The sequence below is a fragment of the Acanthochromis polyacanthus genome, chromosome 12 (assembly GCF_021347895.1).
Source record: "Acanthochromis polyacanthus isolate Apoly-LR-REF ecotype Palm Island chromosome 12, KAUST_Apoly_ChrSc, whole genome shotgun sequence".
NCBI lineage: Eukaryota > Metazoa > Chordata > Actinopteri > Pomacentridae > Acanthochromis > Acanthochromis polyacanthus.
In genome coordinates this window covers 11,045,059-11,061,718 of record NC_067124.1, presented here as the reverse complement: position 1 = coordinate 11,061,718, position 16,660 = coordinate 11,045,059, and the positions used below count along the sequence as shown (strand labels likewise).

General features: G+C 40.9%; 1 protein-coding gene across 8 annotated transcripts in view; it reads right to left on the bottom strand.

Annotated features, from left to right (window-relative positions):
* plecb (plectin b) overlaps nt 1–16,660 on the bottom strand; it is a 214,155-nt gene that overhangs the window by 112,030 nt on the left and 85,465 nt on the right. The window contains exon 1 of one of the 8 annotated variants that reach the window (XM_051957228.1): nt 10,123–10,264. The exons of the other annotated variants lie outside the window; for them this stretch is intronic. Coding sequence (XP_051813188.1) covers nt 10,123–10,147 — 25 coding nt within the window. The 5' untranslated portion in view covers nt 10,148–10,264. Of the gene's footprint in view, nt 1–10,122; nt 10,265–16,660 lie in introns of those variants that run through there. 8 annotated transcript variants of the gene reach the window in all.

Below are 16,660 nucleotides of genomic sequence, written 5' to 3'. Positions count from 1 at the left end.
TTCTTACACACCGCTTCACAGTTAGCTTCAAAGCACAGTTTTGAATCAACCATTGTACCAAGGTATTTATATGACTGTACACATTCAATTGTCTGACTTTTGATTGAGGTTAAACAGTTCTGTTGAGGACTTTTCCTAAAATCTATCAACATGTCTTTCGTTTTTATTGTGTTTAGCTGAAGGTTTGACTCCTCACACTAAGCAACAAAATCATCAACAATTGGGCCATGGCTGGACTCTCCCCCTTTAAGTAAACTTACAATAACAGAGTCGTCTGCATACTTTATGATTGCTCTGTTTTCATATATGCTCTGACACGCATTTGTGTACAGAATGAACAGTAGAGGAGAAAGCACACACCCTTGTGGTGACCCTGTGGATGTGTGTTTTAGGTCAGATAGAACATTGTTAACCCTGAGCCTTTGTGTCCTGTCAGTTAAAAAGTTAAGGATCCAGCCCACCAGGTTGTTACTTAAATTGAACTGCAGTAACAGCCTTTCTATCAAGATGTGGGGCTGGATGGTGTTAAAAGCAGAAGAAAAGTTCACAAATAAAAGCCTGGTATGAGTCCCATTCTCGTCCAAGTGTTTAAAAAGCATGTTAAGCAGTGTTAGAGTTGCATCCTCCACTCCTCTACTGGGTCTATAAGTGAACTGCATTGGGTCCAGGGCACCTTCAGTTGTCCTTAGGATCTCAGACCTAACCAATTTCTCCAAAGTCTTCATTAAAATTGAGGTAAGAGCAACAGGTCTAAAACCATTTAAAGTCTTAGGACAGCTGCATTTGGGGACTGGGACCACTACAGCATTTTTCCAAATGTTTGGGACTTGCTGTGTCTGTAAGGACTTATTGAAAATAAAATGAAAGAGTGGGCTCATGTCACATATTGTCCTGCATAAATGTTACACAATTTATTGCCTCAATGCTCATCACTATGATAAAATCTAGGAGAAATTTACTTTAAATGTACTATGATAAGAAAATATCACAATAAACATGATCTAACATTCTTTGTTTGGAAGTGTTCCAGACCTCCTTTGAATGCCACCATTTCAGATGAAAGCCTCAAACCCAGGAGCTGTCCTTCATACTAGGGTCAGTCCACTCTGCCCCCAATATCTACCACCCACATCGCCCGGCTAATGTGCCATACATTCCCTTCAGCAGCACCAGTTTCCAAAGTATACGAGTAACATAAAGCATGGGCTACCAACCATCAGCCCTGCTAGAGTTTCTCATCTGCAATCAACACTGTGTTAAATCATCACCTTATGACACTGGTGAATATGGTGCTCTAAAATAGGAGCTGTCTAACTTTTAATACAGTCCTCAGCAGCTGACTGACTGCCTAAGTGTTTATGGTGAATATTTTTAGCAAATACCTAACATAAGGTGAAATATTATGTTGTGGTCAGGATAATAACCTTTAATGCATTTGACATTCTGCTATTAATTCTAAATGCTTATATCTGTCTTTCAGGCCCCTACATCTTACAAAACAAGATTCTAACTTTGCTAAAAATTCATTTAAGACATGTAATGAACAGGAAAGGAAGACAAAGAAAAAACTATTTGGAAGACAAGGAGAACATTGTATTTTTTGTGAACATACAACATACAGTGGGTACGGAAAGTATTCAGACCCCTTGAAATTTTTCACTCTCTGTGTCATTGCAGCCATTTGCCAAAATCAAAAAATTTAATTTTATTTCTCATTAATGTACACTCAGCACGCCGTCTTGACAGAAAAAAACAGAAATGTAGAAATTTTTGCAAATTTATTAAAAAAGAATAGACCATATTTTCATATTTGGAGAAGAAGATGCTAAAGATGTAACCACTGTTTTTTTTGGCATTTTAACAGACTGCTAAGATGAAAAACGACACACTCCAATCAGATACAGCATTAAAACCACCTGCCTAATACTGTGTAGGTCCTTATGATACCAGAATTGACCCATCATGGCTTGGAGTTGGGACGTCTGGGGTTGTCCTTTGGTGTCCTGCAGTGGGACACTGCCAACAGACACTGTGGGTTACAGGGTGAGATCTCTGGATTCGGCTCAATATGGTAAATGCATGAAAGTGGCTGCAAAGTTTGGTGTCTCTTAACTGTTTTCAGTTTTTGCTGTATTTTTGCTATATTTTTTAAAATATTTTGTTGTGTTTTATCGACTGCTGATGGAGGTTTCTGCTGGGAGAAGAATCTATTCAAGAGAGGAGCTTTTTTCATTAAGACAGAACAAATCTGGACTGCAACATCCAATTCCAGTGGACATCTTGAGGTGTTTTCGTGGTTGCCGTGCTGGTGCAAAGATGAAGGCTAGAAAATGGAGATACAAGCCCTTTCTTCCATCAATCATCATGGGAAACATGAACTCTTTGCCAAACAAAAGTGACGAGCTGGTGAAGACGGACAAAACATACCGTGAATGCAGTCTCCTGTGTTTTACTGAAACCTGGTTGAATCAAAACAACTCAGACTCAACTGTGGATCTACCTGGCTTCACCCTCATAAGGTCAGACAGAGATGCTAAAGCTAGTGGGAAGAAGAAAGGAGGAGGTCTGGCTTTATTTGTTAACCAAAGATGGTGTAACTCCTCACACATAATGGTTAAAGAGAAGTTGTGTTGTCCAGATATTGAACTGTTGGCAGTTGGACTTCGGCCATATTATGTCCCAAGGGAGTTCAGTCACATCATAACAATACTTGTATACATTCCACCCAAAGCAACTGACTTTGTTCCATGTGATGTGTTGCATGATACTGTTGCTAGGATACAGACTCAACATCCTGAGGCACTTGTAATAATATCAGGAGATTTCAGTCATGTCAGTCTCTCCTCTCACCTGACTGGATTTACACAGTTTGTTAACTGCCGTACCAGAGAGAATAAAACCCTAGACCTGCTGTATGCCAATGTCAAAGAAGCTTACAGAGCTACTGCCTTACCACCACTGGGCAGGTCAGATCATACCCTGGTTTATCTGCAGACCTGTTACAAACCTTGTGTGCTGAGACAGCCTGCAACTAAAGTCCAAATCAGAAAATAGACTCCTCAAGCTAATGAAGCTCTAAGGGACTGCTTGGAATCAACAGACTGGAATGTGCTCCTGGAAACAGATGAGGACAGCATGAACATTGACAGACAGGTTGATTGTTTTACTGAATACATCAACCTCTGTAGAGACACAGTCATACCTGCAAAGACTGTTCGCTGTTTCCCCAATAACAAAACATGGATCACAAGCGACATAAAGGCAATCCTCAACCAGAAAAAACAAGCTTTTAGAGATGGTGACAAAGAACGGCTGAAAGAAGTGCAACATGAGTTGAAGAGGAGACTGAAAGTGGCAAAGATGGAATACAAAAAGAAGATAGAGAAGAATTTTCAACACAGTAACATCCGTGATGTTTGGAGAGGAATCAATACCATCTCTGGACACAACAATAAAAAGAGGAGGGAGCCAATAGTGGGTGATGTAGAAAGAGCTGATGAACTCAACTTGTTCTTCAACAGATTTGACACTGTAGACACACCTACTTCCACTGCTACTCCTCCTTCTTCTCCTCAACATATGGAAATCCCCACTATAGCTCCTCCTTCATCTCCTACACGTCTCCACAGCTGCAGCCACTTCCATTCCAGCACCTGTATTCTTCTCTGTCACAGAGACAGGGGTGATGCTGGAGCTTCAGAGACTTTGCTCTGGGAAGGCAGCTGGCCCAGATGGTGTATGTCCAAGACTGCTTAAAGACTGTGCTGCACAACTGTGTCAACCTCTCCACAGGATCTTCAACCTGAGTCTACAGCTGGGGTGAGTGCCTGCTCTATGGAGAACATCCTGTATTGTACCAGTACCAAAAATCAAATGTCCGGCTGAACTAAATGACTACAGACCGATTGCTCTTACCTCACACATCATGAAAACTCTGGAGCGGCTAGTTTTACGTCTCCTGAGGCTTGAGGTCAAAGACAAACTCGATTCCTTGCAGTTTGCATACAAAGAACACACTGGAGTGGATGATGCCATCCTCTTCATGCTTCACCGTGCCCTGTCTCATCTGGAGGAACCTGGAGTTTATGTGAGAATCATGTTCTTTGATTTTTCAAACGCATTCAACTCCATCCAACCCACCATCCTCAAAGACAAGCTCACAGAGATGGGAGTGGATCCTTCCTGTGTTTCATGGATTACAGATTACCTGACAGGAAGGCCACAGTTTGTCAGGCTGGGGAACTGTGTTTCTGGGACATTAATGAGTAGTACTGGGGCTCCACAAGGAACAGTCCTGGCTCCATTCCTGTTCACTCTGTATACATCTGACTTCAAATACAGCACTGAGTCCTGCGATATTCAGAAATACTCTGATGACACTGCTGTCGTGGCATGTATCAGAAATGGACATGAAACTGAATACAGAGATCTGATAAGTGCCTTCAGTGACTGGAGTTACAAAAACTGTCTGCTACTCAACGCCTCAAAGACAAAGGAAATGATCATAGATTTCCGCAGATCCAAACCCCCTCTTCAGCCAGTGAACACTTGTGGCGTGGACATCGAGATGGTGACATCATATAAATATTTAGGTGTCCACCTTGATAATAAGTTGGACTCGTCTACAAATGTAGACTTCCTCTACAAAAAGGGCCAGAGCCGACTTTATTGCCTCAGAAGACTTCGATCACTAGACATCTGCAGTAAGATGCTGCAGATGTTTTATCAGTCTGTGGTAGCAAGTGTCCTGTTTTATGCTGCAGTCTGCTGGGGAGGCAGCATAAAACAGAAGGATGTAAGGCGTCTGAACAAACTGATTAAAAAAGCTGGCTCTGTGGTTGGAATCGGATTGAACAACATTGGAGGATGAGGTGGAGAGACGGGCACTGAGCAAGATGGAGGCCATTCTGACAAACATGGATCATCCACTTCACATCTGCCTCAATGAACAACGAAACATCAGTGGACGGCTTCTATCCCTGCGCTGCAAGACCAAAAGATTAAGGAAATCTTTCTTGCCATCAGCAGTCAGGCTATTCAATTCAAAATTAAGCAGATAAGAACACTGACAACTGAATTTCCCTTCGGGGATGAATAAAGTAATTCTGATTCTGATTCCGATTCATGTTCATTAAACCATTCATTCATGAGTCGTTTTTTTAGTGTGACAGAGGGTATTTACTGCTGTTGGGGAGTTTCTTTGCCACTGGGTGGTGTGCTTTGTCTGCAATAATGTTTAGGTGGGTGGTAGATGTCAAAGTGGCATCCACAGGAATGCCAGGACCCAGCAGAACATTGCATTGCAGAAAAAAGATCAATGTTTTTCACTTCCCCTGTCTGTGGTTTACTATTGTGGTTGATTGATGCATGCACGGTATATGGTGCCATTCAATTCTGTTACTTTATGACAGGAAACTGACAAACCACAAAGTGGAGAGAAACAAATTTCAGAGAACATCATCAAACTCTGAACAACAGGATATGAGAGGAAGGGTCCTGAAAGAGCAGCCAGACTGTCCTCTGGAGCTTCTCATGGTCACATTTCCTGGATGGACACTCTGCTGCCAAACTGTGACACATAGAACAACAATGTCTCAAGGACAAGGAGGCATTATTGTATTAAGAGAAACATTCTCTCCTGGCCATGTGTTTGTTTTCTCTGGCTCTCTTCCAGTCAGTGTCAGAAGAAAAAAAAAAAGATTGTTTCTTTTATGATAATAAACATATTGCATTTTAAGGTCACTTGTCACTTTTCAGTGGGTTTGACAAACAACAATAAACGTTGAAGGGCTCATCATGAACATTTAGCAGGGCACTGCATGTGAAAACCCAGTGACTGCTAGTCCCCAAATCTATCTCCATTATCTATTATCTATACGCCACTTAATCCTCATTAGGGTCATGGGGGGATTCTATCCCAGCAGACTTAAAGCAAAGGCAGGGGACACCCTGGACAGGTCACCAGTCTATGACAGGGCTACATATACAGACAAACAATCACAATCACACTCACATCCACATCTATGGCCAAATTAGAGTTACCAATTAACCTCAGCATGTTTTTGGACTGTGTTAGGAAGCTGGAGAACCTGGAGAAAACATGCAAACTCCACGTAGAAAGATCTCAGGAAGGTTGAGACGCGAGCCGCGGATCTTCTAGCTGCAAGGCGAAAGTGCCACTGTGCAGACCCCCAAATCTTTCTAAATAGGCATATCATTACGGGCGTCTGACAAAATGACAGCATTTGTGGACCATGAAGTCTGATAAAGCAGGAGATGAGCAGTCAGAGCAAAAGCAAGAAGACTTAAAGTCTGATGATCATCTCAATTATCTAGAAAACTTGCACCAAACTAACAAGAAAGTCTTCAATAAAAATGTCACTGTAGATTATAAATTGGGTGTTTTGCTAATTTTACCGTCCGCCTTCGTTTTGTCTGACGACTCTGCTCTCAGATTAACATCTGTTTGACGACTTTCCTCTCAGATTAACATCTGTCTGACTGGTCAGACCACTGGCCCTTTGTTCAGAGATGTCACCACGTTCCTACAGCTCAGCAGTTACTGTAACCTGAGTTACACAATGTTATCACAATTGGAATTATGACCTGCTAAAGCATAAAAAACAAAAAGCTGAGAATAAAAGTTTGGACTCGCCCTTGGAAATAGCACTTAGATAGATGAATCCAAACACAACGTCCACTCCCTTGCTTTTTATGGAATGTTAAACCATATCTTATAATCAGTGGGTGTGGTTTGAACTTCTTTTAACTATGTAAGCTCTGTTAACAATAAAGACAGTTAAATATGGTTAAATTAAGTCAGAAGAAACACATTAAAAACAAGAACTGACCAATTTTTAGCAGCAAAGGTGAAATACAGCAACTTTCTGACTCTAATATGAGTTAAGCTCCTGAAGTGCAGGTTTCTGTCAACAGGCCTTTTCTTGATTGTTAATTCTGTCATTTTTATTCACAAACCAGGTTGTCATCAAAATCAAGACAGGCTGGATGACATGACAGTGACAGACAAAGACAGTGAGCCTGATTAAATTATCAGTGTTTTGTTATCAGACTCAGGAAGTTCTACATGATACACATTATAGAACTGCTATCAGAGGCAAACAATGATGACAAACCCTTATCACTAGACTGGAAATTGAAGGTCATTTTGCCAAAGAATTTAAATCATACTTTAATCTTCCCTAATGATGTTAGTGAACAGAGTGAAAGCAATAAATCTAATATGTTTGCCTTTTTGTTGTTTTTTTATTGCCATTTACAGTGAGATTTATTGGTGTGAGGACCCAAAATTCCTGATTTCTCCAGTAATCTCTGCCCACTGGATGGTGTTGGCTGCAACCTCCCCTGTCCGACAATAACAACATCCCAACACACTTTTCCACCAGTGAATGCAAAAAGCAGCACTTTGCTTTTCCTCCATTTATGCAGACTTGGGAACAGTCAGACCCTCAGACACACACATACAGTACAGCACTTCTCACTAGGTGGGAGGTCTTTGAATCGTGCTGCGGCCTGATGGAAGCTCAGTGGGAACTTTTTCATCTATAATCCCAAAGAGTGTGACAGCAAAATAGCCTTTGAGTGTGAGAAAAATCTCTCCTCTGTGGGCTGCTGGACTGAGCATCAGCAGAGACACACCGAGGGATATTTACTGCTCAAGCTGCTGAAGCAGGGACATAAAGTGGCAAATTAGGGAGCTGCTAGTGAAGATGAGGTAGTAAATCTGCTCAAGACCACACGGCTACAGTCAGCATCCATTCACTACTGAGTGACACCTCCAGAGGTTTAATACATCTTTGATAAACCACAATGAGATCAGAGGTTAAAATGTGGTGATGTCTGCACTGTTTTAGCATTTCACTCACATAAGATCACTAGTCAGTCAAACACTGACTTTTTATTCCACGCTCTTTTTCGGTCAAATGGCTCAGTTGTGTTTTGAAAACTGCAGATTGTTACTGCAAGTTTTTTTTTTTCAATAAAGTTTAACCCTGGTAAAGTGTCACCTTTTCCTCTAGAATGAATAAGACAAAGAAACCCCTAAACATTCTATAGACATATACATGTTGCTTTGTGGAATGGTGAAAGGATCATAAAAATATAGTCGCCTCTATGTTACACACTCATTAGCAGCTTTAAAGCATGTTGTCCTGTGTTCCCTGCAGGCACAGACAGGAAAAAGCAAATACATTACAAAATATGGACACCACTGTGATCCAGTGGTAAACAGAAGGCAGAAAATGTTCTCATGGACAAATGGAAAAACACTTCCAATATGCCAAATAGTTTCAGCTTCACAGAGTGTTCGACATTATTGAAGACACTTGGAAGCATTTTACATCCAAAGCATCATTGATTATTCTGTTCAACAGTATTTCATGTCTCAGACAACTGGATTAGGAACTTCAGATGTGGTCTTACTAGTGCTAATGTACACTACCATTCAAAAGTTTGTGGTCATCCAGACAATTTCATGCTTTCGATGAAAACTCACACTTTTGTATAACATAATTGCACAAGGGTTTTCTAATCATCAATTAGCCATTTCCAGCTAGAATAGTCATTTACCACACTAACAATGCCTAAAGTGTATTTCTGATTCATTTAATGTTATCTTCATTGAAAAAAATGCTTTTATTTCAAACACAAGGACATTTCTAAGTGACCCCAAACGTTTCAACAGTAGTATACACAGAATGCTGATTAGGAATTTTGGTGAATTCAGTTATGTTTTGAAGCTTTTTATTGTCAATTAATCAGAAAACTGTTTGTATCTGACAAATGTCTATTTCGAGCTCTTAGACTCTTTCCAACTAATTTTTCTCAAACTAGAAGATATTCAAATTCTAATACAACAGAAAAGATAAAAGCAGCAAATCCTCACATTTCAGCAGCCCAAAGTAGAGAAGCAGCCAATGTTTTGAACGTCTTGGGGAATTACTTATAAACTGATCAATTAATTCATAAATAAATGAAAGATTACCTGGAATCCTAGCAGTGGAAATGCTGCTACAACAGACAGAAAAGCATAAAACCCCCCTCCAGCTATAGAAATACTTCATTGGAATACTTTTACTGTTGCATCATGTTGAAGCTGCTGGACGATCTAATTCCAATCCCCTAGGTCTAATTTGATGATGTTAAGAGGTATGCTAACTTAATACACCTACTGTATTCTGACAATGTTCCAAAGCACATACTTCTGTATGTTAAAATTCTTGTCATGTGTCAGCTGGCATAGACACTGGAATGATCTAAATTTGCAGTGAAGCAACATTTACAGAGCATTCTGACCAGTTTACTCTTACTGCAAGCAATTGTAAAGTGGTCTTCCTAGGTTTTCTACTTCTAACACACAATGCACATAAGCAAATATTATTATGTTATATTAACATGAGTGCATATATTAATATGCATTTTATTCTTATTTCTGGATCTGTGTTTGCTACACATTATGTATGATATCGTTATGCTGTGAATCAATGTATATATAATACATTTTTCTGGAAATTCAACTTAAAAAAGAGATAAAATAATCACGTCTGTCTGATTCCATAAAAAACTTTTGACAATTTAACGTACAATACCATGTGAATGCAAACATCCTGTAAATCCAGTGAAATAAAAATGTCACGCTTATTGATTTGTAGTCATCTGCATTATTGGAATATTGAAAGTTTATACAACTTTCAGAGGCATTTATAAACAGCAAAGGAGTCTCAGTGGAGTGTTTCAATTCCACCGAAATGCATGTATGGAAGAAAATCTGTTAATATGAGTTTAATGAACTCTTATTCAATTCATCATGACAGGATTTGAAACTGAAGTAACTTGAATTGAATAAAGACAAGATTTACGAAAAATTAATGTCAAACATTTGTTGATTCCACTGAATTCCTTTGTGATAACACTGAGATCTGTACACCCAGACGGACACCTGTTATATGTTTGCTGCAGTATTATAATCTGACACATGTGCAGTCCCTCCCCCAGAAATTCTCAGTCCATCTGTTCTCCACCTGTATCATTTTACCTCTTGGCTTTGTTACCTGTCACCTTTCTCTCCCTTCAGTTGCATATTTGTACATTTCCTTGGCTTACCTTTGCTCGAGTAGAAAGACTCCATGCAGGAGATTTACAGTCGAAGGACTCTGGAACCGCAAGAATTACCACAGCGACTTTCCCCGATGGCTTCCTTTAGCAGCTAACTCACTCTTCTCCTTTTTGATCTGGGTGCTGTCATGCCGGATCTTTGACTTTCTTTTCCTATCTTTGTTCTTTCTGCGCTCTCTCTGTGAAACACGTCATGCTGTGTAGATCAACAGAATGGGAGTCCCCCCCCCCCCCGTCCTCCTTCACAGGTCAGAGCCGCCCTCCATAATAATACCTCTGTTGGTGTGTATGTGCAACTGAAGTGTTTCGTAAAGAGCTAAAATTTCAGAGCAGCAACAAAGGCACACAAGGGTGTAAAGATGAAAGGCAACATGGGTGAAAGGATAAAAATAAATCAGGCACAAGTGCTCCATATCTCTGTTGGACTGACAGACTAAATGTTTGATTCAATAATTACTGTCATATTACTGTATTCATCTGTCCAAATGTATTGTTTTCCTGCAGCTGTGAATGAGATAAAAGGCATTTCTACAATCTACTGCATCGTGTTAGGGTGTCAAAATACACAACAACACGCAGAGACAAAAATACTAGATGACAATCACAGTTTTCAAGATTGCAGCTTAACACCTGAGAGCCACACAGCAGTAGGGGGCTGCAGCATTTAAATGTACTGGACCAGTGCCACATAGTGCAGACTTAGGGATAAAAGGAATGAGTGTCTATCCATTGTGTATTACACAATGGATAGACACTCTATCCAAAGTTCTATACAGCACATGCATGAAACTGGGCCATTTAAGTGGGTCTACGAAAATTCCTCAGGCTTGTAATGGTGAAGTCAGCGCAGATGGATGCATTAAAGCTACTAAAAGCAGACCTGCCAACCTTGGCGAAATATTTTGAGTACCACTTAAGCACACACACACACACACACACACACACACACACACACACACACACACACACACACACACACACACACACACACACACACACACACACACACACACACACACACACACACACACACACACACACACACAGAGCTCGCGCTCATGTCGATAGGAATATCGACATGAGCTTGGCTTATATGGTTAACAGTTCTCTACCATAATATACAATGATATGTATGCAGGAATATTTCAATTTTAAACAATTACCCTTATTTTTGGATAAGTAGGCCAAAGTCGCATGTCCCAAATCATGTTTGCTCAATTAAAAATACATATAAAAGTAATAGTAATAAAATAAACCCAACACTTTTCACTATTGTTGCACAGCTTCGTTTATAATCTACCTCCCCAAATGTTATTTTTTGTTATTTATACATTTTTACTGCTTAAAATATTCAACATATGTTGTGTCCCTGAGTCAACTGTCCACCCTGTTACTTTGATACAAAGATTATTGATATCCTGAGCTGGACCATTATAGTTTTCTTATAGTTTGATAAGTAATCCTTCAGATAAAAGACGAAAAAATTTGAAATTTAAAGATTTTTTTAATGGATTAAACAAGGCCGAAATGGCACCAAATAGTAGGAATGACCCTATTAACAGTACATATTTGCCAAAAGACACACGTACACTCACGCGTGCACACACACACACACACAGACAGACACACAGACACACACACCATTTTACCGTTTTAACCGTCAGCTGCTGCAGGTGGGGGCACGGGGAACGGGGAGAGAGGCGGAGGGAGGCAGAGGACAGGAGAGAGCGGGCCAACAAGAGTTCGGCAGACTCGTTATTCTCCGCTACTCAATGATGATTGGTTGAAATTGCACCACTACACTGCTGCATCGTGTTGTCAGGCATGAGTATTGCACGTCCACATTTCTAACAGCACTCACAGATGTCTGCAGCTTTTTGAGTAGTTTAATGAGGCGGAGCGTACCAGCGTATTTTGATGTCAAATTGCATACCTGCTATGCAAAATGCGTACAGGTTGGCAGGTCTGTAAAAGTCTAACGTGAAACGAATTATGTTCTGCACACAGTGTAAACAGCAGCTGCACACTGCAGTCTGGTGTAAAACCTGCAGTGCAAAACAGGTGTAGCAAAGGGTTAATGATTAACACTTATTGTTAAATTGCAGCACAGACTCACATAGATTAACCCGAGCTGAAGATATCAAGCCATGGGAGAATGAAGATAAAGCTTCAGCTACGAGTGACAACAATGGCTTGTTGTTATTACTAGTTGCTTTGGTGAAGATGATGGAAGGCACACGTTCTGATTTTCAGATATTTGTGAACTTTAGTCAAATAGCAGTAAATTGGATATAAGTTTAATCTTAAGGTAAAGAAGTCTGTTGTTGAGTCTCACAGTTACTACTATCAGGAGGATGTTCTTCCTCAGGATGTTCTTCCGAAGGAAGCTGAAGCAAGCTGGTCTGGCTTCACAACTGTTTAGAAACTTCTATAGAAGTACCATCAAGTGCATCCTCTGCCAGAACTGCACAATGTAGTGTAGTGGCTGCACAGCAAAAGATAGGAAAGATTTGTCCCAGGTGGTAAAGGTGGCACAGAGAATCGTGGACTTGGATCTGCATAGGCTAAACACATGCAGAGAAGAGCACGGGACATCTGCATGGACATCAGCCACCCAGGACACCCTCTGTTTGTCCCCCTGCCATCTGGGAGGAGGTACCGTACTATTAAAACACGTACTACCAGGCTGAAGAACAGTTTTTTTTCCCTAGAGCTGTAGCCTCCATTACACCACCTCCCTCCCTCTCCCCCACCCACAACCCAGAGCTGGAACTCTTACTCCCCTACACCCCCATACCCATACCCCCTGCTCTCAAACAGAGACTCACTGATGGACCATAAACATATGAATGTGCAATAACCATCTCAATCTAAGCATTTTTTACTTGAATCAGACACTTTAAAGCAGACATTGTACCTCATTGCACTTTTACACTTTTTTTAGTACTTGTTTTTATTTTGTAATACTTGTTTTTTTTAAAGCTGTTTGTGACTCGTTTGTTATACTGTGTTGGTTTTAAAAAGCTGTTGCTGTAGAAATGCAATGATATTATATATCTTTGATCAATAACACACTATATACACATACATAAGCATCATATCTGATTCCTCCCTCAGTTAGGAAACATTTCAAAAGTAGCTAATTTAAATATTTGTCGTAGTATGGCACTGAAATGTGAAGCCCAAGTGTAAATTTTACAGTTCGTGTATCTAAGTTTTCAATAATTCATGGATGTCCCCAGAGTTATGCATAACGACACACTTTTTAACTGGGGTACATACTCTTGTATCATATACTATTTCTGGTTAGATATCTTGTTTTTTTGCAGTGACTATTCTGTCTGTGTGTGCTTAGGGTTGGTACTTTGACTGACACTAAAGTATTTATTTTTCGCTTCACTTTCTGAATCTATGCTTCACTTCTCCTTGTGCACTGTATCTCTCAGTGCACTGATGATTTGTTGAGGAATGTTCTGCACAATCTTTAGGATTATTTTAATTATGAAAAGGTCAACTATATTTTGGAATATCCTTTTCAAACTGTTTTTTTTCCTTGACAATTTCACCATGAACTGGGAACTGTAATGCTATTGTATCAAGAACTAACTGTCAAACATATCCAGTGGCAGAAATCTGCTTCCTTCAGTAATTATAACCTTACAATTATTTATTTATTTTTTTAATAGATACAGCAGATACACCCTTTATTCACTCTGTGAGACGTGCTATTTGTAGCAGTAAGTTAAGTTCACAATTAGTCAACAACTGAAGAGTTGATAGAGACCGAAACACAAAAGGAGGAAGAAAACTGCATCCATCATTTGGCCAGAGGCACGATGCCGAAGCTTGTTGTGCTGCCACTAAGCCAGACCAATATGGCAAGTAAATAAATTTGTTTTCAGATGCAAAAAAAAGCTTTACATTGTGCCTTCTTGACTTGAACTCATCTCACTGATTCTTTCTTTGAAATCACATCTAATATAAACAACTATCCACACCGCTGGTTTCACTTTAGCCACTCTGAACCTAAATCCACACTCCCACACAAACATGGCCTCAGTAGCTTATCCAGATACAGTCAATATGACTAATGCAGGGAGGGGTGATCTCTCCTTTGGCTTCTATCAGCTCATGTTGACCATGAGTGAGACACTAAGTCAAACCACAGCTGTGGATCAGCCTCAGGTCTTTCCCCTGGGCCTCATCATCACCAAAAACAGCTGAACAACAGTGAGGGAAAACTATCCATGACACATTTCCGAGCAGAGATGCAGGAATAACTGTGTCAAAGGAATGTCCTGAATTGTATACAAATTGCTGTAAGGCATTGTGGAGAAGAGTGAGAAACCAGAATCCACGGAGCACCTCTGGCAAACAATGCTGAAGTATTAGATTACACCATAGAGAAAGAGTAAGTTTTGCATACAATAAGAAATGTTTGATGAATAGTTCTAGGAACAAGTGATTGTGAATTCTGGTGTGTGGCAGCTGCAACATGCTACACAGAGCCTTATGCACAACAAACAGTCGAGGAATCTGATAATTCCCATGGGCTGGAGTAAGAGGAAAAATAGGAGGATGGAAGGGCCACAAGTCAAGTATAGCAAGAGTCACACCATTTATTGTCCTGTCATGTCTTCTATAATAGACCACACAGAACAGACCACACAGAAGTCAAGATCAACAGTTTGATTATAGTTCCACTATTCTCCCCTGTCAAGTTAAATTTTGTGTCTCTGATTAAAACCTTATAAACATGTGAAGTCAAACCACTGGTTCCTCCTGTGACAGTAAGGAGGAGGTGGTAATGATGCACTCTGTGTGTTTACACATTTTTGTGGTTCGCTCTTAATGTTTGGTGGGTGTGGAGAAGTGGTAAGATCCTAACAATGGTTGACGAATCAATCTTGGAGAGTGATTTATAACCCAGTTTTAATGTGACATCGACTGTGTACTCAGAAGATTTGTTATGAGCAACTACTCCTGATTTACAATAGAGCAAACATGGTTTCACAAGATGATTTGTTTAGCGTGGGGTCAGTGAAATACTAGAGAGGCTATTGTGCCTTTAAAGGACCGTTGCAGTGAGTTATTTTCTGGGCTTCATTTTCTCGGCGTTGAAACCAACGGGTGACGTCACAGTTAGTTTATGCCTGGTAAAGACCTGCGAGTCTACCTGCGCGAGTCCAGTGAGCAAGGACACCGAACACCGGCTACCGCTAAGGTCTGTCTGTCACAATTGAATGCACAATGTGTCTTACACGCATCCCAGTCATTGTCGGCAAGTAGTAGTAGTCCTCCGCAAACGCAATCCACACAACCTGTCCGCTTTCTCTGAAAGTGGTCCCAACCTTTGGTCTTTGGAACTGTCAGTCCGCAGTTAATAAGACAGAATTCATCAGTTCACTGATGAAACTCTCAGACATTCAGGTCGTAGCCCTGACTGAGACATGGATCCGCCCAGAAAACTCAGCTACACCAGCTGCACTCTCTGCGTCCGCTACGCTAAGCCACACCCCTCGCTCTACTGGACGAGGAGGTGGTGCTGGCATGCTCATTCCAGACAACTGGTCTTTCTCTGCACTGCGCCCGTCGAACAACAACACAACATTTGAATATCATGCTTTGAAGTTCACTACTCTCATCAAAGCATATATTCTGGTTGTGTACCGCCCACCAGGGGGTAATCTGGATGGCTTTGTCTCTGAAATGGACATGTTACTCTCTGACTTCCCTGATGATGGCACACCACTGATTGTCATGGGAGACATGAACATTCACATTGACAGACCTCAGGCACATGACTTTTTGGCACTCATCTCCTCTTTAACACTTGTACTGGCTCAGTCTCCTCCCACCCACAAAGCTGGTAAAGTCCTTGACTAGGTGCTGACTCGTAACTGCTCCATAGCAGAGGTGACAGTTACTCCACTACACCTGTCAGACCATTTCTTGGTAAAATTTGCGGCTGCCTTTCCGCAATTGCAGACACCAACACAGATGGTCTCCTTCCGCAGAAACCTGAAATCCCTCACAGCAACTCAGCTGTCTGAGGAGGTGCGCTTTGGCATGCCTGACCACTCACACTTCTCCTCACTTCCTGTTAATGAGGCTACTGAAACACTCTGTTCCTCTCTGGCATCCTCTTTGGACAAACTCTGCCCCCTGGTGTCCAAACCAGTCAAGAAAAAACAACCAAGTCCATGGCTCTCTGAAGTTCTGAGAGAACAAAGAACTGGACTCAGGGCAGCAGAAAGAAAGTGGCGTAAATCCCAAGAACCCGCTGATTTGTCCTCATACAAACAGAAACTTGCTTCCTTTACCTCCTGCTTGCAGTCCGCAAAGAAAGCTTTTTATCAGAACAAGATCTGTGCAGCTTCTGATTCCAGAAAACTGTTTATGGCGTTCAACTCCTTGCTTTCTCCTCCAGCTGCTCAGCCGTCCACTGAGCTGACTCCAGACATGTTTGCATCCTTTTTCACTGAAAAGGTGGCTGCAATCAGCAACCAGTTCTCTGAACCTGACC